Here is a 21,719-nt window from a genome sequence, read left to right as displayed (position 1 = left end):
AGCAGACAGGGGTTCTTTCAGCAAAACAAAAGGAGAGACGTGTGTCTCCCCTTTCTAAAGAAGGGGTCACAAATAGGCTTCTGATAACAAAAGAACTATGTCTAAAAATGTCTCACTTCAGAGTGGCTTACTTAATCCATTTCGTTATTCATAAATTGCTTCCTTACTAAATAAATAAATGAGGCTGATGCACCTGGGTGGCTCAGTCGGTTAAGTGTCCGACTTCGGCTCAGGTCATGATCTCATGGTTCGTGAGTTCAAGCCCCGCGTCGGGCTCTGTGCAGACAGCTCAGAGACTGGAGCCTGCTTTGGAATCTCTGACACCCTCTCTCTCTGTCCCCCCCTCCCCCGCTCATGCTTGATCTCTGCCTCTCAAAAAATAAATGCTAAAAAAAAGAAAAATTTAAGAAATAAATGAGGCTAAAGGAAATTATCTCTCCTAGAAATCTGAGAAATAGTTTGAAAGTAGCCATTAAACAGATTAAAATAGGGTTGCCTGGATTTACCTGCAAATGAAGATGAAAAGCTAAATGCATCTGGTGATAGAGAAAGAATCAAGAATTTATTCTAGCTTTCTGATTATTGGTGAGTTAAATTTCTCAGTATTCCAGCTAGTAAGTGAAGAAGGAATGAGAGAATAACAGTCTTACAAAAAATTACTAAAAAATAAGGAGCTGTATCTATACATTATAATATCTACCTTTAAAAAATTTTTTTAAGTGTTTTATCTTAGAGAGAGAGAGAGAGAGAGAGAGAGAGAGAATGAATGAGTGGGGGAGGGGGCAGAGAAAAAGGGAGACAAAGAATCTGAACCAGGCTCCAGGCTCTGAGCTGTCAACACAGAGTCCCACACAGGGCTCGAACTTGTGAACCACGAGATCATGACCTGAGCCGAAGTCAGACACTTAACCGACTGAGCCATTCAGGCACCCCGACAATATCTCTTTTCTATTTTTTTTTTTCAAAATATGAACACTACCACTTAATAACATTGTAATGATAGCATGATTCTAGGCACTGAACATCAGCTTCTGTCTATTAAAGCAGAAACAAGATATTATATGTCTCCAGAGAAAGGAACACCACAGTGTCTATGAAGTACTGTTGCCAAAAACAAAACCAAAAAAAAAAAAATCAGACTAAGCTTCTACCTACCACATTTCTAGAAATTTAGAAAGACTATGGTAAATAATAAACTAGGGGCATATCAGCAAAATTTAGAATACAGAACATTCTATAAGAAAATTTGTTTCTGTAAAAAAAAAAACAAACAAAACTTGGAAGGATAAGAGCAAATGGAAAACTATTAATTTTCTTAAAGAGACTTAGTCATATCAACCAAATGCCATATATGACTCTTGTTTGAATACCATCCATGAGATAATCAGGGAAACTTGAACACTAAGGGGGTATTTAATAACACTGAAATTTTTTTTTTAAGCTTATTTATTTTGATAGAGAGACAGAAAGAGCAAGCAGGGGAGGGGCAGAGAGAGAGGGAGAGAGAGAATTTCAAGCAGGCTCCATACTGTCAGTGTGAAGCCGAATGCAGGGCTTGAAGTCACAAACCACGAGATCATGACCTGAGCCAAAACCAGGAGTCGGTTGTTTAACTGACTTAGCCACCCAGGTGCCCCTATAACACTGAAAAATTATTGATAATTTTCTTAGTTGATAACAGTACATTATTATGCTCTTCAAAAAAGTCCTACATTTGGGTGCCTGGGTGGCTCAGTCGGTTAAGCGTCCAACTTCGGCTCAGGTCATTATCTCCTAGTTCATGAGTTTGAGCCCCACATTGGACTCTGTGCTGACAGCTTGGGAGTCTGGAGCCTGTTTCCGATCCTGTGTCTCCCTCTCTCTTTGCCACTCCCCCCACTTGCACTCTGTCTCTCTCTCAAAAATAAATAAACATTAAAAAAAATAAAAAAATAAACCAATCCTATGCTTTTTAATAAGGGCACCTGGCTGGCTTAGTCAGTAAAGCATGTGACTCTTGATCTTGGGGTCATGAGTTCAAGCCCCACGTTGGGCACAGAAATTACTAATATATCTAGATGAAATTATATAAAGGAGATGAAAGTAAATGACAATTCACTGTATTATTCTCTCTGCTTTTACATATAGTTTATATTTTCCACAATAAATAATATTTTCTACAATAAATAACTAAAATGGTTTGCCAGACAATGACTTAATAACATGACAGATGAAAGCTTTCCTGATTCAGCAGCATGCTATGTAAGCAAAAGAGGTATTTGGGGCACCTGGGTGGCTTAGTCAATTAGGCATCCGACTCTTGATTTCATCTCAGATCATGATCTCATGGTTGGAAGATCAAGCCCCGCATCAGGCTCCATGCTAAGTGTGGACCTTATTTAGGGTCTTCTCTCTGTCTCTGTGCCTCTCTCCCTAGCTCATGCTCGCTTGCTCGCTCTCTCCCTCTCTCAAATAAATATTTTAAAAAAAATTTTTAACTAAAAAAAAACCTGAAATGAAGTCAGGTAAATATGGTATAACCTTTAGTTGAAAGATTTAATCTTACTTTGAAATTAAAAAGAATATTTAAATAAGCTTTACTTTTTACAATATAGAAATCTAGATGCTCAAACTTACCCACAAGAGAAATACAAACTAAAAAACTAAAATTATAAAGTCTTTTGGGGCTTGTTTTTTAATTAAACAGGCTCCACACTCAACGTGAGGTTTGAACCCATGACCATGACACCAAAAGTCGCGTGGTCTACTGACAGCCATCCAGGCACCTCCCTACAAAGACTTTTTGAATCTTAATGCAGCCCTATAGAAAAGGCAACAAATGAACATGTTTCTCTCTAGCTTTTAAAACCTTTGGTCATGTAAAAAAATAAATAATAAATAAAACCTTTGGTCACTTAGACTGTAAATATGAGCTGTCCACTGAGAATTTAATAATTAATGAGTCTTCTGCTTTGTTTTCCTCTGGCAATCTGCTGGGCAATGTCTCCTAGCAGCCTTTCAACCTGAAGCATTACATACTGTGTCTAAAGGGCCTTCATTAGCTGTATTGCTCTCATTTTGCTGACTCTTGTGACTAGTCAGGGATGCTCTCTTCTCATTCTCAGCTACATACAGAAAATCCAGTCTGAATAAAAATAATCAACAATGGATCCTGGAGAATGAGTTTAACTCCTGCGAAAGGGGTGTGAAGGGCTTCCGAAGCAAACTTCTAAAAGGCAAGACAGGATGCCTGGGCGAAATGGGTGATGGGCATTAAGGACAAACATTAAGGATGAGCACTGGGTGTTACATGTAAGTGATGAATCACTAAATTCTATTCCTGAAATCATTATTACACTATATGTTAACTAACTTGGATTTAAATTTTTAAAAAATGGATAATTCTTCACAAAAGATCCAAACCATGTTTGTGCTAAAATGACAATCTCACTGACCAACATGTATCAAAGTAAGGCCTGAGGACCACAGAGAGTGCTTTTTGAAAACGCAGATTCTCAGTTTTCACACCACACTTAGTAGTTAATAATGTATGTCATGAAGCCCAATCATCAGTATTTTTTAAAGATACTTCAAGTGGGGTCGCCTGAGTTAAGCATCCAACTCTCGATTTCGGCACAGGTCATGATCTCAAGGTTCCTGAGATCGAGCCCTGCAGGGGGCTCTGTGCTGACAATCAGAATCCCCTGCTCGGGATTCTCTCTCTCCCACTTTCTCTGTCTCTCTTTCCCTCTCTCACACACATGCTCTCTCTCTCTCTGATGAAAATAAACCTTAAAAGATAATAATTAATTAAAAGTACTCTGGTGCACTGGGTGACTGAGTCAGTTGAGTGTCCAACTTTGGCTCATATCATGATCTCGTAGTTCATGGGTACAGGCACCATGTCAGACTCACTGCTGTCAGAGCAGAGCCCACTTCAGATCCTCTGTCCCCACCACCCCCCGCCCCTCCTCCTCTCATGCTTACACTCTTCCTCTCCCAAAAATAAATATTTTTTAAAAAAAAGGAAAAAAATAAAAGTACTCCAAGGGATTCCTAAAGTTTAAAAGCCACTAGCAGAGACTAACTTTTTGTGGTAATATCTGAAAAACAAAAATCAAAAGGAGACTTTAGGGTGTGGGGGAGATAAAAGCTGAACAACCAAGTCTTAAGGTAGAAAGAAAAGTAGGTCTGAGCTTGTCTGCAAGAAATGAAGGTCAGCAGCAAATCATGTCATAGGGGGAAAAAAGGCCACTTCTAAAGTTAAGACACAGCCTTAACTTTATGCTAAGCCTAGTTCACTACTGCCAAGCAAAACTAATAAAACACAGGACGCCTGAGTGGCTCAGCTGGTTAAGCATCTGACCCTTGATTTTGGCTCAGGTCATGATCTCAGTTTGTGGGATTGAGCCCCGGGTCAGGCTCTGCAATGCTCCCCCTCCCCCGCCCCACCCCTCCCCAACTCGCCTGTATGCACTTTCTCTCTCTCAAAATAGATTTAAAAAAAAAACAAAAAACTAATAAAACAGGTGAACCTGGTGGCTCAGGTGGTTAAGCGTCCAACTTCAGCTCAGGTCATGATCTCACAGTTCTGGGTTCCAGCCCTGCATCAGGCTCTGTGCTAATAGTGCAAAGCCTGGAGCCTGCTTCAGATTCTGTGTCTCCCTCTCTATTTCTGCCCCTCCCCTGCTCAAGCTCTGTTTTCTCTCTCTCTCTCTCTCTCTCTCTCAAAAAGTAAATAAACATGTAAAAAAAAAAAAAAAGCTAACAAAACACAAACAAAACATTTTCAATCAATAACCTCTTTTGGGACACCTGGGTGGCTCAGTCAGTTAAACGTCTAACTCTTGATTTCGACTCAGATAGTGATCTCACGGTTTGTGACATCAAGCCCAGCATCAAGCTCCACACTTACCTTGGAGCTTACTTAAGATTCTCCCCCCAGCCCCAACCCTCCCTGCTTGCATTTGCTCTCTCAATAAACAAACAAACAAATAAAAACAGACACCCAGAAAGATCAAACTCAAACACTCTGGTATCTTCTTAATCTGTGTGGTCTATTCACAGAGATGCTAATAATTATCTGGTGTTTCTACTCAACCACATAAATGATACTCCAGCTGGACATCACTGAAAGCTAAAAGACAGCAGGAAGCAAGAAAGAACCAAACAGAAACAAGAGGCAGAGTGTTTGGCTGAAAGAAGGAAATGAGCAAACTCTGGAGCCAGACTGTGAGGTTCCAGAGGACACAAACTAGGTTCACAGGGCTAATGCTGTGTGTGAGGAAACTTCAGGCACTGTCAAGTTGACAGGCCATTCAGACTCCAAATGGGTGGGTGGTTACTAAAATATGTACTGTCAGAGTGTAAGAGATCCATTCACTGCAAGTGTGTAAGTCACAGGAGGTGGGGAAAGGTGTGCATTGCAGTTAAGTGTCTAATTACGCCCCAAAGGGGAAGATTTTGGTACAATCTGAGTAAAAGTTTTGGGAAAATTCTTATTCCTCACTCCTCTTAAAGTCTCTTAATTTTATCCTTTCCTTCTTTTTCGGACCTTCTTTTAAGGACATTTTATTTTACATATCCTTCTAAACCACCTCAAATCCTTCCACATAAAAGTATTCTACTATACTGACACACAAAGCAAGTTCTGTAACATGTGACTTAGGAGAAGTCATTTCACTGTGGGACTGTCCTCTTCGAGTCCAGGTCAGGATTTGGGACACAAGCTGATCAAGAAATTAAGAAGAGAGTTCCATCTAGGAATCTAGAGCAAACAGTAGGGAACAGACCATGGATGACAGCAGTCAGACAGGCTGTCAGTCCTAGCTCGGGAACACCCTGTGAGAGTTACAGTACCACAGCCAGAAGCAGAGCTGCAAAACAGAAAGCTACTTCCGATGACAACACCCTCATGCTCGTTTCATCAATTAACCAGTATCCATTAAACACCCACCTATACATAAAAAGTTTGGCAGATATACAAATTATTGTAAATAATTTACTTGTAAACTTGTACTACTTGTTGATGTGGACACTTATTTACATTTCCCAGCCGTAAAACACCGGATTAGCTTAACTTTACAGGAGTATCCTCCTGGAAAGACGCTAAGATTGAACTGCGCACAGACAACACAACTAAAACCACGAAACGACTTCGAGTCTATATACTCCAGCATCCCCTTACCCTCTGCCAGAGAAAGGACTCCCTACCCTCCTGAACTCAGAACCATCACCTTGAAACACTCACTAGTCTCAGCAGCTCAACTTCCCACAAAGAGATGGCAAAAACCCCAGAGTTCAAGAGAGAAAAGAAAGCAAGCACCAGAGAGACAGTGTGAGAAAAGGGAAAAAGAAGAATGTAGGGAGAAGCAACAGCAATTCCCCTCCTCGCTGCATCACTGCCCTAGTAACCATGCTCTGGAGCCAGCTTCCTTTCATTCCTATCCTGAGGACACACATTACACATCTCTCATTCTGAAGAAATGTTCATCAGCAAAGTGTTCACCATAGCAGTTAACATTGCTATCTTTTGGGGGTGCCTGGGTGGCTCAGTCGGTTGGGCATCCGATTTCGGCTCAGGTCACGACCTCACAGCTCATGGGTCCGAGCCTCACATCGGGTTCTGTGCTGACAGCTCAGAGCGTAAAGCATGCTTCAGATTCTGCATCTCCCTCACTCTCTTCCCCTCCCCTACTCACGCTGTCTCTCAAAAATACATAAACATTAAAAAAAAACTATCTTTCGGCACAACTTAAGTTCACAATACATGTTCATACATTTCACAATGAGCCTACCTTCAAATTTGCTAACAGTGCACATTCATCTATTATATAGATACAACCATACGTGAGAAATAACTTACCTAACAAGTGCAACAGTTGTCTGATATTTTTCCTGGATGTAGGAACAAAGTAAATTCGAATACCAGATAAAACTTTCACTTTGCAAATTATAATGTGCTTATAAAATTCTCTAACATCACACAAAGAAGGAAGAGGATTTAACATTAAATAACTTAAATAACACATAAAACATACAAAGTAACACAAAAACTTACCATCCCTGTTCATTTTTATACTTGTAAGCAGCCCCAAGAATGTGACACAAGGTGCCTCCAGCTTTGAAATCCATGAAACATTTTGCCTAAAAATGATACAAGTTACACATGAGAAAAATAAAAGTTCTGACAAGATTACTCTGAGTATGTCTGAATTCAAAGTTTTATAAATGCAAAAGATATCAACAACTGCAAACTTAATAACTTCCTTAAATAATTCCTGGAACCAAATAAGGTTTTATAAAGAAATTTTCCCAAAAGTGGATTAAAAATTTTTTTAATTCAACTAACATTTTATTCTTTAAGCAAAGTCACTGAAAAACAAGATTTACAACAGACAAAATGTTTCAGCAGGAAACAGTAATGGACAGAATAGTGATATACTACAAATTCCGTTAGTAAATGTAAAATCTGATTTTTTGGGGTGCCTGGGTGGCTCAGTTGGTTAAGCGTCCAACTCCTGAATAATTTCAGCTCAGGTGATGATCTCATGGTTCATGAGATTGAGCCCCGCATCAGTTCTAAGCTGACAGTATGGAGCTTGCTTAGGATCCTCTCTCTCTGCCTCTCCACTGTTCACTCTTTTGCTCTCAAAATAAACTTCATTAATTAATTAAAACCTGATTTTTAAAATTATAAAATTCTAGTAACAATTTCCAACAACAATTTTACTATAGAATAAGAAAATATTAGTATATGTTAGACTTTTTTCCCCAATTCCTGACTTTAAATTATACAAAAATTATAACTGAACTCTTGCTATAATATTTTAATGACCACTGAAACATGGTATAACTATAAATTATATGTAAACCCATAGCTGAAATCTGTACAATTTCAGAGAGGTGCACTTTATGGATTATAAAAGTAAAGCTCAAATAGTTCAAATGCTGAATGACTTCCATATTATGGAAGTAAAAGTTTCATATAAACTGATCATCAAATAGGCTAGTAAGATGAAAATATTAGAAATACACCATGCAAAGGCACCTAGGTGGCTCCTGTTAAGAATCTAACTCCAGGGGTGCCTGGGTGGCTTAGTTGGTTAAGTGTCCAACTTCGGCTCAGGTCATGATCTCACAGCTTGTGAGTTTGAGCCCCACGTCGGGCTCTGTGCTGACAGCTCAGAGCCTAGAGCCTGCTTTGGATTCTGTGTCCCTCTCTCGCTCTGCCCCTCCCCCACTCGTGCTCTGTCTCTCTCTCAAGAATAAATAAAACATTAAAAAATTTTTTTTTTAATTTTAAAAAATCTAACTCTTGATTTCGGCTCAGGTCATGATTTCAGTTTGTGTGTATGAGCCTCGCATTGGGCTATGAGCTGACAGCACGGAGATTGCTTGGGATTCTCTCACTCCCTCTCTCTGCTCTTCCCGTTTGCTCTCTCTCAAAATAGGTAAACATTTTTTTTAAAAGATACATTAAAATAGAAAAAAAATACACCCTGCATTTTTTCCTTGAAAATGATTCTTACAAAATAATATAATAAAAAGAACAGCATGATGTCAAATATTAAGAAGACAAAAAACAGAATGGCGTTTGCTAGGGGTTGGGGAGAGGGAGGAATGAGGAGTTACAATTTTTTTAAATTTTTTCTTAACGTTTATTTATTATTGAGAGACAGAGAGAGACAGAGCATGAGCAGGGGAGGGGCAGACAGAGACACAGAACCGAAGCAGGTTCAGGCTCTGAGCTGTCAGCACAGAGCCAGATGCGGGGCTCGAACTCACAAACTGCGAGATCATGACCTGAGCCGACGTCAGACACTTAACCGACTGAGCTGCCCAGGTGCCCCTGGGAGTTTCTATTTAATGAGTACACAGTTTCTTTCTCTTTTTTTTCCTTAATTTTACTGATTTAGTTTTGAGAGAGAGAGAGAGAGAGAGAGAGAGAGTGAGAGCGAGCACGTGCAAGCAGAGGAGGGGCAAAGACAGAAGGAGACCAAGAATCCAAAGCAGGCTCCAAGCTGTCAGTGCAAAGCCCAACGTGGGGCTCAAAGCCACAAACCATGAGATCATGACCTGAGCCGTAGTCAGACACTTAACCAACTGAGGCACCAGGCACCCCAGAGAGTTTCAATTTGGAAAAATGACAAAGTTCTGGAGATGGATGGTAGTAACTGTTGGACTACAATGTGAATATAATAATAATGTCACTGAACTACACACTTAAAAGCAATTAAAATATTTTAGGGGTGCCTGGTTGGCTCAGTCAGTTGAGCATCTGATTCTTGGTGTCAGCTCAGGTTATTATGATCTCATGGTTCGTGGGATTGAGCTCTTCATCGGGCTTTGAGCTGCCATTGCAGAGCCTGCTTGGGAATGTCTCTCTCCCTCTCTCCCTTCTCCTACCCCATACTCCCTCATGCCCTCTCTCTCAAAATGAATAAACATTTTTTAAAAATAATTAAGGGGAGCATGGGTGGCTCAGTAGGTTAAGCATCTGACCTCGGCTCAGGTCATGATCTCATGGTTTGTGAGTTTGAGCCCCGAATCAGGTCTGTGTCGACAGCTCAGAGCCTGGAGTCTGTTTCAGATTCTGTGTCTCCCATTCTCTCTCTGCCCCTCCCCTGCTTGCACTCTGTCTCTTTCTCTCTCTCAAAAATAAATAAACATTAAAAAAATAATAATAAATTAAAAAAATAAAATACTATGGCAAAAAAAATGCTATGGCAGTTGAAAAATGTTTTAAAAAACAATTAAAATATTTTCACTGCAGTGAAAATTAAATAACATCTTTAAAAACTATCAGGGTGCCTGGGTGTCTCATTCAATTGAGCGTCCAACATCAGCTCAAGTCATAATCTCACAGTCCAAGGGTTCAATCCCCACATCGAGCTTTGCACTGACAGCATGGAGCCTGCTTCAGATTCTCTGTCTCCCTCCCTCTCTCTCTGTCCTTCCCTCATTCATGTGCTCTCTCTCTCTCGAAAATAAACATTAAAAAAACTTTTTTAATAAATGAAAACTATTAAGAAGAATCATTAAGATGAGCTCTCCCAAATTAAGCTAACAAGTAAGCCCTCCAAGTCATTCTGGTTATCCTTTTGCTTTTTAAATACATGAGTTGGAGTTCCTAATATCTTGCCCAACACAATTAATTCCCAGTACATCCCAAATGTTGCATTACATATTCTTAAATACATCCAGGTGCAATTCTTATCACTGACAACATGTTATTTATCTGAGAAAATGCACAAGTTATTACAATTTTGTAGTTTTGGCATCTTAAATGAGAATAATATGCTGGGAGGTATCTTCAATTGTAGGATGAAATTAGTTCTCCTCCTAAGCCTTCTCTGAACCCCTAGAGACTAGACTAAAATGCTCTTTCCAACCACACATGCATATCACTACAGTACATATGCAAACCACTCACAGCAGAATACTGAAATGACTGTAGATTTATCTGTAATATGAAGTCCTTGAGGACAGGAGCAGTGTCTTATTCAAATATTTAACATCAGTATTCAGCAAAGTGCCTGCTAATGTAGGTACTCCATAAAACTTTTCTCAACAGTTCAAGTGTACTATGATCATTTAAAAGTTCATAGTCGTGCTACATATCGATCAGACCAGAACATTATTATCAGATACATGCTTACGACAGACACAGTAACTTCTATCAACCACCACAGGAACAAGTGATGACTGAAGAAGTAGAAACTGAGACTTCCAATTTTCCAGAAGTAACATGTGAATAAAGGGCAAGAGGGAAGCTCAGGAACCTGTCAACGGCACTAGTTCCAGTAACAAGCACAAAAAGGAAAACATCTGTAAAGGGGTGGCAAAAAAACCCAAAAAGGGACACTCACCACACGTCAAGGATTCCTAGTGCTAGCATGGAAATGGATTTGGGATTCTGGTTCTAATGATAAGCTCAGTATCAAAATCACCAGGGTAAAAAAGCAGATCAGAGTCAGGGGATGGAAAGCTGGAAGCAGACACAGGAGAATTCCCAGGCACCCCTACTGGACCCTAACTGTATTTCCTCACTCAACCCTCATCCCAACCACCGCCACCCTGAATGAAGAGGCCTTGCCCTCACTGACACTGGATGTTATTCAAACACAAGAGAAGCATGAGTTATTAATTGTAAATTCCTCTTGATTAGTGCTGAAAAACTTAAAGAATAAAAGGACAAGAGGATACCCAAACTTGAGCTTTCCAGAGCCAGCGAGATGCCACTTTGTGTAAGTTATCTCAGCAGCTACACACCCCAATCAGAGACTGGGGGTCAAGGACAGCTCTAATAGGTTGCTTCTATTCCCAGCTATGTGACTACACTGCTTTTGATAAGCTGTTCCATCTCTGGTTAACTAACTGGGAAATTTAATCTAATCTTATTCTGGATGTATGTAAGTGGTCTCATCCTAATTATAGTCCACCAAAAATTCTGCTGAGCTGATGAAATGGAGAAAGGATAAATTTAACTGCGATACTTAGAAGTGCTTAAAATCTGTGCCACAGTGTCCTTATTTCTTTGGCTTATTTATTAAAGACAAGGTAGTGCTAATAACTGGAAAAAAGAGGAGGAGGAGGATGTATACATGGGTAGGGAGAACACACACACATAATACCATGGTCTGGTCTATTCATCAACATGATGGTGCAGGAATAGACCTAAGCAAGGGAGGACATTAGAACTAAAACAATCATCCGCCACACACACGAAGAAGCAGGGCTATCAAAATGTTGCATCAGTAGGGAAAGCATACATTGGAAAAAAATATCTGCCAGCCAAAATTCAAAGAGGATAACAAGCTTCCATCTCAAGACAATTTGAGTTTGGAACTTAACTAACCACTCAGTTAGGAAGTCCACACCAAATTAACATAAGAATTGGGCCTAAATTTAGCAGGTCCTCTGAAGTGCCTTAAAGAGCAAATTCTCAGCCCAGACCAACAGGATTCCCAGGTAAAATTCCACTGAAGGAAGTGTTGACATTCCAAAATTCAAATACACAAAAACTTTTTTTTCCTTTACATCAACAACAAAAAAGAAGAATCCTAGTATTTCAGATAATAGAACAAAATGATAGAATTTGTATAACTGGAATATATAGAATGATTAAAAACACTAAAGAGGGGTGCCTGGGTGGCTTAGTTGGCTAAGCAACCAACTTTGGCTCAAGTCATGATCTCACGGTTCGTGAGGTCGAGCCCCACATCAGGCTCTGTGATGACAGCTCGGAGCCTGGAACCTTCTTTTTTTTTTTTTTTTTTTAACGTTTATTTACTATTGAGAGACAGAGAGACACAGAGCATGAGCAGGGGAGGGGCCAAGAGATGGAGAGACACAGAATCTGAAGCAGGCTCCAGGCTCTGAGCTATCAGCACAGAGCCTGACGCAGGGTTCAAACTCACAAACCAAGAGATCATGACCTGAGCCGAAGCCTGACACTTAACCAACTGAGCCACCCAGGCGCCCCCTGGAGCCTTCTTCATATTCTGTGTCCCTCTCTCTCTGCCTTTCCCCCACTCGTGCTCTGTCTCTCTCAAAACTAAATAAACTTTAAAAAAAAATTTTTTTTAAAAACACTGAAGAGAAAGATTTGAAAAATAAATACATGTAACTTCTGGCACATAAACATTCAATGAAAGTAAAAGCACACCTGTCAGGTTATATAGACTAGACAACCACACACAGAAGAGTAAAGTTTAAAATTTCTTAGAAACTGTGAAGGACTTTTTTTTTTTTTTTTTTTTAATGTTTATTTTTGAGAGAGACAGGCAGAATACGAACAGGGAGGGGCAGAGAGAGAGGGAGACACCCAGGCTCCCTAAAACTGTTAAGGACTTAAACCCTTAGCTTCAAGAAGCATATCAATTTTGAGGGGTATGTTAAAAGTATGTAATAAAACCTACACCTCAACACTATAACACAATTGCATAACAGTATAGACAAAGACATCTTAAAAACAACCATAGGGAAAGAGAGTACCTAAAAAAACAAAAACAAAAACAAAAATACTGGACTGACATGGGGCGCCTGGGTGGCGCAGTCGGTTAAGCGTCCGACTTCAGCCAGGTCACGATCTCACAGTCTGTGAGTTCGAGCCCCGCGTCAGCTCTGGGCTGATGGCTCGGAGCCTGGAGCCTGTTTCCGATTCTGTGTCTCCCTCTCTCTCTGCTCCTCCCCGTTCATGCTCTGTCTCTCTCTGTCCCAAAAATAAATAAAAAACGTTGAAAAAAAAAAAATTAAAAAAAAAAAAAAAATACTGGACTGACAGATTTTTCAACATCAATAATCATAGTAAGTTACAAAAAATATTACATGTTCTTAATGTAATCAAATTAGAAATTTTAATAAGAAAAAACCAATCATTCCAATTATCTTTTGAAATAATAATGCAAGGATTGAAAGAGAAATCAAAACAAATTAGAGAATACTTTAGAACTGAGGTGCCTGGGAGGGTCAGTCGGTTAAGCGTCCAACTTAAGCTCAGGTCATGATCTCATGGTTTGTGAGTTCAAGCCCCCATCGGGCTCTGTGCTGGCAGCTCAGAGCCCAGAGCCTGCTTCGGATTCTTTGTCTTCCTCTCTCTCTGCCCCTCCCCTGCTTGCGGCCACGTAACGCACGTACTCTCTCTCAAAAATACACATTAAAAAATTTAAATTTTTTTTAATGTTTGTTTATTTTTGAGACAGAGGGAGACAGAGCACGAGTGGGGGAGGGGCAGAGAGAGAGGGAGACACAGAATTTGAAACAGGCTCCAGACTCTGAGCTGTCAGCACAGAGCCCGATGTGGGGCTCGAACCCACAAACTGTGAGATCATGACCTGAGCCAAAGTTGCACACTTAACCAACTGAGCCACCCGGGTGCCCCTACACATTAAAAAATTAAAAAAAAAAAAAGAAGAAAATAGTTTAGAACTAAATGATAGTGAAAACATCACACACCAAAATATATGAGCCACAGCTGGAGATGAACAGGTTTAAAAGAAAAAAAAAGGAATGCTGACCCCTACCTCACATAATGCAGAGAACAATTCTAGATGGATTACAGTTGTAAAGGTGAAAGGTAAGACAATAAAGCTTCTAAAAGAAAACACAAATATATTTATGACTTTGGAGTAGGCACAGATTTCTTTAAAAAAGGGGCACTTAGGTGGCTCAGTCAGTTGAGTATCCCACTCTTGACTTTGGCTCACTCAGGTCATGATTTCAGGGTTGGGAGATCAAGCCCTGGGCTCCATGCTAAGCATGGAGCCTGCTTGGGATTCTCTCTCTCTCTCTCTCTCTCTCTCTCTCTCTCTCTCCCCCCTCTCTCTCTGCACCCTTCTCCCCTAGTCTCTCTCTCTCTCTCAAATAAAAAAAAAGGGGGAGATGCATAAAAAGCATTAATCATAAAAAAAACTCATAAATTACTCTATGTCAGGGATTGGCAAACTGTGGCCCACAGGCCAAATCCAGCCTGCTTTTGTTTATGTAAATAAAGTTTTATTGGAGAAAAGTCCATGCTCATTGTCTGTGGCTATGTTCACACAAGAGCAAAGATGAGAAGCTGCAGCAAAGACTACATATTTACTATCTGACCTTTTACAGATAAAACTATTTACCATTTGGCCTTTTACAGAAAAAGTTTACTGATATCTGCTCTATATTACAACTAAGAACCCCTGTTCACCCAAAAATATCCTGAGGAAAAAAAAAAAAAGCTACCAAGAGGGTATTTGCAATAAATATTTCTGACACAGGACACATAAGAAAAGCTCCTTTTAAAAAAAATGAGAAACAATTGTTGGTGAGGATGCACACTGTTGGGAATGCAAACTGGTGCAGCCACTATGTTAAATAGTATAGAGCTTCCTTAAAAAGGTAAAAACGACGGGGTGCCTGGGTGGCGTAGTTGGTTAAGCATCTGACTCGATTTTGGCTCAGGTCATGATCTCAGGGTCATGAGATCCAACTCCATACTGAGCATGGAGCCTGCTTAAGATTCTCTCCTTTCCTCTCTACCCCTCTCCCCCTCACTCTCTGTAAAAAATTAAAAATTAAATAAAAATAAGTTTATTTTTTTAAAAAGTTAAAAGTAGAACTACCCTGGGGCACCTGGGTAGCTCAGTCAGTTAAGTGTCCTGACTCTTGATTTCTGCTCAAGTCATAACCTCAAGGTTTGTAAATTTGAGCCAGCATCTGGCTCTGCACTGACAGCGTGGAACCTACTTGGGATTCTCGCTCTTTCTCTCTGCCCCTCCCTGGCTTGCACTCACATGCTCTCTCAAATAAATAAACTTATAAAAAAAAGAGAACTACCCTATGATCCAGTAATTCCACTATTGGGTATTTACCCAAAGAAGACAAAAACACTGAAAGGATGTATGCACCCCTATGTTTACTGCAGCATTACCTACAAAAGCCAAACTATGGAAGCAGCCCAAGTGTCCATCAAAAGATGAACGGATAAAGAATGTTGCCATTTGCAATGACATGGATAGAGATAGAGACTATTATGCTAAGTAAAATAAGTTAGAGAAAAACAAATATATGATTTCACTCATAAGTAGAATTTAAGAAACAAAACAAAGAAGAAAAAAAGGGAGGGAGGGAGGGAGGGAGAAAGAGAGAGACAAACCAAGAAACAGACTCTTAACTACAGAGAACTGATGGTTACTAGAGAGGTGGGGGGGGGGGAAATGGGTGAAACAGGTGATGGGGATTAAGAGTACATTTATAATGATGAGCACTGAGTAATGTATAGAATTGTTGAATCAGTATATTGTACACCTGAAACTAATATAACACTGCATGTTAACTACACTGGAGTTAAAATTTGTTTAAAAATTGAGAAAGGGGCCCCATGGGTGGCTCAGTCAGTTAAGCATCTGACTGCAGCTCAGGTCATAATCTCACGGTTCGTGGGTACAAGCCCCGCATCGGGCTCTGTGCTGACAGCTAAGAACCCAGAGCCTGCTTCAGTTCCTGTGTCTCCCTCTCTCTCTGCCCCTCCCCTGCTCGCACTCTCTCACCATGTCTCAAAAATGAATAAACATTAAAAAAAATTTTTTTTTTAAATTATGAAGATTAATCATACCCACTGTTGACAAGAATACAAAGGAACTGGAACTCTCATGCACTGCCAGGTGGTATGTAAAATGATACAACCACTTGAGAAAACAGTATGGCAGTTACTTCAGAAGTTGAACATTAACAATGTGAAGATGTGAACATTAACAATGATGGCAGCTTTACTTACAATGCTGGAAGCAACCCAAATGTCCATTAAACAGTAAAGGGATAAATGAACTGTGATTTGGAGCACCTGGCTGGCTGAGTCAGTTAAGCATCTGACTCCTGATTTCAACTCCGGTCATGATTCTGCAGGCTGTGAGATTGAGTCCCACACTGGGCTCTGCGCTGACAGCATGGAGCCTACTTGGGATTCTCTCTCTCCCCCTCCCCCACTCATGCGATCTTCTCTCAAAAAAAAAAAAAAAAGGGGGAAAATAATACGTAGAACACAGATAACGCCCATCTCAAAATCCATTATGATGAGTAAAAGAACCGAGGCAAAAAAAGTGTACTATGTGATTCTACTTATATAAATTTCCCGAATCTGGGGTGCCTCAGTGGCTCAGTCGGTTAAACGTCAGACTCTTGATTTCAGATCAGGTCACAGTCTCACGGTTTGAGCCGTGCATCAGGCTCTGTGCTGACAGCACGGAGCCTGCCTGGGATCCTCTGTCTTCCTATCTCTCTGCCCTTCCCCCACTCATGTGTGTGCTCTCTCAAAAATAAACATTAAAAAAAAAAGATCTTTAAAAACATGTTTTTTGATGAAGCTGTAAATGAATCTGTAGTGTCACTGGTTGCCAGAGGACTGGGTGGAAGATGGCTTACAAGGAAACTTTTGGGGGTGATGGAAATGTTCATTACCTTGAACTCATCATTTTTTTAAATATGTGCCATTTATAATACATCAGTCAGACATATACCTCAGTAAAGCTAGAGAGATAAACATTATGGGAAAAGAGAGAAAAGGGAAAAAAAAAAGTCAAAGGGGGAAAAAAACAGGTAAAAAATAAACAAAGCATCACCCAGACAAATCAGAAATACAATGCCACTAAACTAAGGTTTCTACTTGTGTATCCACACAGTATGGATGGGACTATAGGCCTGCCATTAATACTGGTCCTATAGTTTTCTGGAGCTGTGGTCAACACCTGGCCCAGCATGTCCTCAGCCTGGCATACAGATCCTGGCTCTAAAAGCCCATACTCTGCAGTCCACTGAGCTCTGACCAGTCATGCCAGATCAGTGGCTCACTGCCCTTGCAGATGAATTACAAGGGTGAGAAGACAATGGACTAGTTTCAGACTTATCCTTTTATCTACAGTAAATTGTACTATCTACAGGTACACGGTTGAACAGCTCAATTGGACTGTCTCCCTCATGTTTGGCTCAACTTGTTTTTTCATGTTTACAAATACTTCCTCCAAGGCTCACAACACAGAGGAATACTTATGATTCTATTCCTATAAAATTCAAAGACCACCAAGACTACACGATTCTCTTTAGAGATGCATACAAACATGGTGATCCCTATAAAGAAAAGCAAAATTAAAGTAAATCATTGATTGCTCCACAAAGTAAATATCCCACATTTCACTTAGTTACTTACATTCCACTTTCATCAGACAGAGGTCTAAGCTACAAACTTAAAGAACTAACTTCCAATACATATAAAACACTTAAGATTTCTTTCTAGTTCCACGTTCCCAACGGTAGTCTCTCCACTCTGAAGTTAATGGAATGGCAGGGTGTAGTTAATGGAATGGCAGGGTGTAGTCAGGTTATAGTTGCAAATGAAATCATTAATTTTTTTAAGAGTAATGGTAAGTTGAAAATTTTGAACATCTCATGAACATATTCAAAATCTTCTGCTACTTGGGGCACCTGTGTGGCTCAGTTGGTTGAGCATCCAACTTTGGCTCAGGTCATGATCTCATGGCTCGTGAGTTCAAGCCGCACATCAAGGTTGCTGCTGTCACCGCAGAGCCCACTTAGATCTTCTGTCCCCCTGCCCCCGCCCCTTCCTCACTTGTGCTCTCTCTCTCAAGAATAAGTAAATCTTTAAACAAAAAAAAATCTTCCACTACTTTAGACTCTGATTTGACCTTATAGTAGTCCTCCAAGTCTTAGAGCTTTGTTGTTTTTAAATATAGACCCTTATAATCTATTTTTTAAAAAGCAGATTACAAAACTGGCTCTAACCTATCTTTATCACTATATTATGTATGCACATGCACTGAGCCTTGAAGAGATTATAGAAAAACAAGAATTTTTACTTGTGGTGGAGGTAAGAACACTTTTTTCTTCTGTTTCAATTCATGCTGTTTGTCTATACAACATATTATTTTTTAAGTAGGCTCCATGCCCAATGTGGGGCTCAAATTCACAACCCCAAGATCAAGACTCACATGTTCTACTAACTGAGCCAGGAAGGTACCCCTGCCTATACAACATATTTTTAGCCTTATAAATCCTTAAATTTTCTCTAAATCCTCTTACATCTCAGTTTAGCATTATATAGGACATAACCTACACTGAGCCAGCTGTTTAATATCTGGTATGACTTAAGACGTTAGTATATAAAGTTCCACTTTGATTAAAAAAAAAAAAAAATTAGTCCAAATAGTGAACTCTTACACCAGTACTATTTATTCAGAAAGAAAAAGAGAGGAGAAAAAAAACTTTTAAGGTTAAGTAGCTGACATGTTCCACTAAAACGTTCTTGGCTTCATTGCCTCTCTCATCCACTTTTGCTTGACACCATTACACGTTACATCAATCCCTTTCATTTGGAAAAATGCTAAACACTATTTTAAGAGGAAGAGAAGTACATCTGGTCCCACTGGCACTAAGCCATGAATTATTTTTATTTATGGCTTATGCCTAAAAATACTCTTCCCTAATCTTTAATCTGGAAAAAAATAATGGTTTAGTTCCCAAGAGTTAAACATCCCATAAATAAAGCCTCCTGTAGATACTATTTTTAAGACCATTCATATAATCATAATGTGAATCACATTATATAAAATACTTCATGTAATGTTATCTATAAATTTTATTCTAGGGGCGCCTGGGTGGCGCAGTCGGTTAAGCGTCCGACTACAGCCAGGTCACGATCTCGCGGTCAGTGAGTTCGAGCCCCGCGTCAGGCTCTGGGCCGATGGCTCGGAGCCTGGAGCCTGTTTCCGATTCTGTGTCTCCCTCTCTCTCTGCCCCTCCCCCGTTCATGCTCTGTCTCTCTCTGTCCCAAAAATAAATAAAAAACGTTGAAAAAAAAATTTAAAAAAAAAAAAAAAAAAAAATTTTATTCTAAACGATGTTATACTTGATAAAGTGCAATCTCTATGTATTATGTTACAGTGTTTTGTTTTTTTAAGACTATTTACTTATTTTGAGAGAGAGTGTGATGAGGGGAGGAAAAGAGAGACTCCTAAGCAGGCTTTGCACTGTCAGCACAAGCCCAACTCAGGGCTCAAACTCATGAACCGAGAGTGAGATCAGGACCTAAACTGAAATCAAGAGACGCTGAATCGACTGAGCCACCCAAGCACCCCATGTTACACTGTTTTATTTTTTTTATTTTTTTTTTTTTTATTTATTTTTGGGACAGAGAGAGACAGAGCATGAACGGGGGAGGGGCAGAGAGAGAGGGAGGCACAGAAGCGGAAACAGGCTCCAGGCTCTGAGCCATCAGCCCAGAGCCTGACGCGGGGCTCGAACTCACGGACCGCGAGATCGTGACCTGGCTGAAGTCGGACGCTTAACCGACTGCGCCACCCAGGCGCCCCTATTTTAAATGATAACTTCAAATAGCCCCTGATTTAATAATTCTAATCTGGTTCATAATATACAAGAATAAGAACTAATATCTCACGTAACTAGAGGTAAAGGAATATGAACCTTTCAAATGATTCAGGAAAAAAATACAGATACACATAAACTAAAAGAGAATGATAAAGCAATTGTAACATGTTAACAATCAGAGGTTCTGAATCAAGGGAAAATGAAAGTTCTTTGTACTATTCTTGCAAAATTTTTACTTTGAAATAATTTTAAATTTACAAAAGTCACCAAAAAAAATTTCAATTAGTCACACAGTTCACAAAATGAAATACACTGATTATCCAGTTGAGTAATTCCCATTAGTAAAAAGTGAGCATATACCTCTAATACCTAAAAATCTATCCATAAATTATATACATGCACTTATACAATGCTAATACATCATGTATATGTAACTTAAATCACACATTAAAATATAAGTATATCAAAAGGATAAAGTTAAAAAGTAAATCAAAACAGAAGGAATGATCTTGCTCTACAACTGCAAATTCAACCAGTACCCAGTACCCAAATCTCTTCTAATTCAACCCCGTAGTCTAAATTCCAGACCTTATTTCCTAGTACCTACAGAATTTCTAAACCCAAGGTGCCTATAGGAGAACCAACCCTAACACAATTAAAACTAAATTGAGTACCTTTCCCTAGAAACCTGCTTTTACTCTGGCTTTCCCCTTAGTACTAAGGGTGTCTGAATGCTTGGTACAGTCACCTTAGTAAATTCTTTCTTTTTCCAGCCCCTATACTGCCCCCACCAAAGTATTACCAAGTTCTGCCCCCTTAAACTCTTTCAATTCCTTTCTATCCTCTTTAAATCTACTGCTTGCTCTGCAGGTTGTCATTACAGTGGATTATGAGAGCAGATTCTTCATGCAAAACTTTCAAAGCCTCCAATCTCAACAGCTTCCAATCCATTCTTCACACTGAAGCCTGTGGGATTTTCCTAAAACCCAGAATCAACTAAGCCACCTTCCACTCTCTCTCTTGTGTGGTTCCCCATCACTTTCGAGATAAAGACCACACATCTAGCATAGTAAACTTGGCCTATTAAGACTGATTCTAGCCCATTTCTCTATCTATTGTCCTCCGTTTTAATCTTGAATTATCTGCAATGGTAAAGTACCACATTTTCTCAAGCCTTTATGCTTTTACATGTTGCTATCACTACCTGAAAATTCCATCCTCCAGCATTTCCCTGAAGAACTCATACTCAACTCTCAGGTCTCAAATTCAAATGTCCTTTCCCCTGGAAAACATTACCTGAGATCACCAGGAAAGTCAAAGGCTTTATTCATTCAGCTCACTAGAGTATGAGCCCCCTGAGGACAGACAATACACCACCCTGCTCTTTAAATTCTCACAACTTGGTAAATAACCAAATGCTTCAGACCTACTTGTTGAGTTCTAATCAATGGGGGAAAAGAAGCACTTTTTAATGTCACTGGGGTAACCAGATAATCATAAGAAAAAAAATGGATCCATCGCTCACACTGAATACCAAGACAAATTCTAAACAGATAAGAATTAAGTGTAAAAAATGAAACCATACAAGTACTAGAAGAACACTTGACTAAATTTCTTATCACTACAAGTGAAAGCTTCCTAACTTGATTCAAAAAACACAATTCTATGCTTGGCTGGCTCAGTCAATAGAGCATGTGACTCTTGATCTTAGGATTGTGAGTTCAAGCCCCATACTGAGGGTAGAGATTTCTTCATGTTGGAGGTAGAGATTACTTAAAAACAAAAAACAATTCTTGGGGTGCCTGGGTGGCTCAGTCGGTCAGGTGCCAACTTCAGCTCGGGTCATGATCTCACGGTTCGTGGGT

At 39.7% G+C, this 21,719-nt stretch overlaps 1 protein-coding gene across 4 annotated transcripts in view; it reads right to left on the bottom strand.

The window, feature by feature from the left end:
* The window catches only part of SMARCC1 (SWI/SNF related, matrix associated, actin dependent regulator of chromatin subfamily c member 1), a 174,552-nt gene that overhangs the window by 138,570 nt on the left and 14,263 nt on the right, over positions 1 to 21,719 (bottom strand). For all 4 annotated transcript variants that reach the window (XM_058727132.1, XM_058727133.1, XM_058727131.1 and 1 more), the window contains exon 3: positions 7,040 to 7,125. In XM_058727132.1, coding sequence (XP_058583115.1) covers positions 7,040 to 7,125 — 86 coding nt within the window. The remainder of the gene's footprint in view (positions 1 to 7,039; positions 7,126 to 21,719) is intronic.

This window comes from Neofelis nebulosa, chromosome 4 (genome assembly GCF_028018385.1).
Source record: "Neofelis nebulosa isolate mNeoNeb1 chromosome 4, mNeoNeb1.pri, whole genome shotgun sequence".
Lineage (NCBI taxonomy): Eukaryota > Metazoa > Chordata > Mammalia > Carnivora > Felidae > Neofelis > Neofelis nebulosa.
This window is presented reverse-complemented; position numbering and strand designations above follow the sequence as displayed.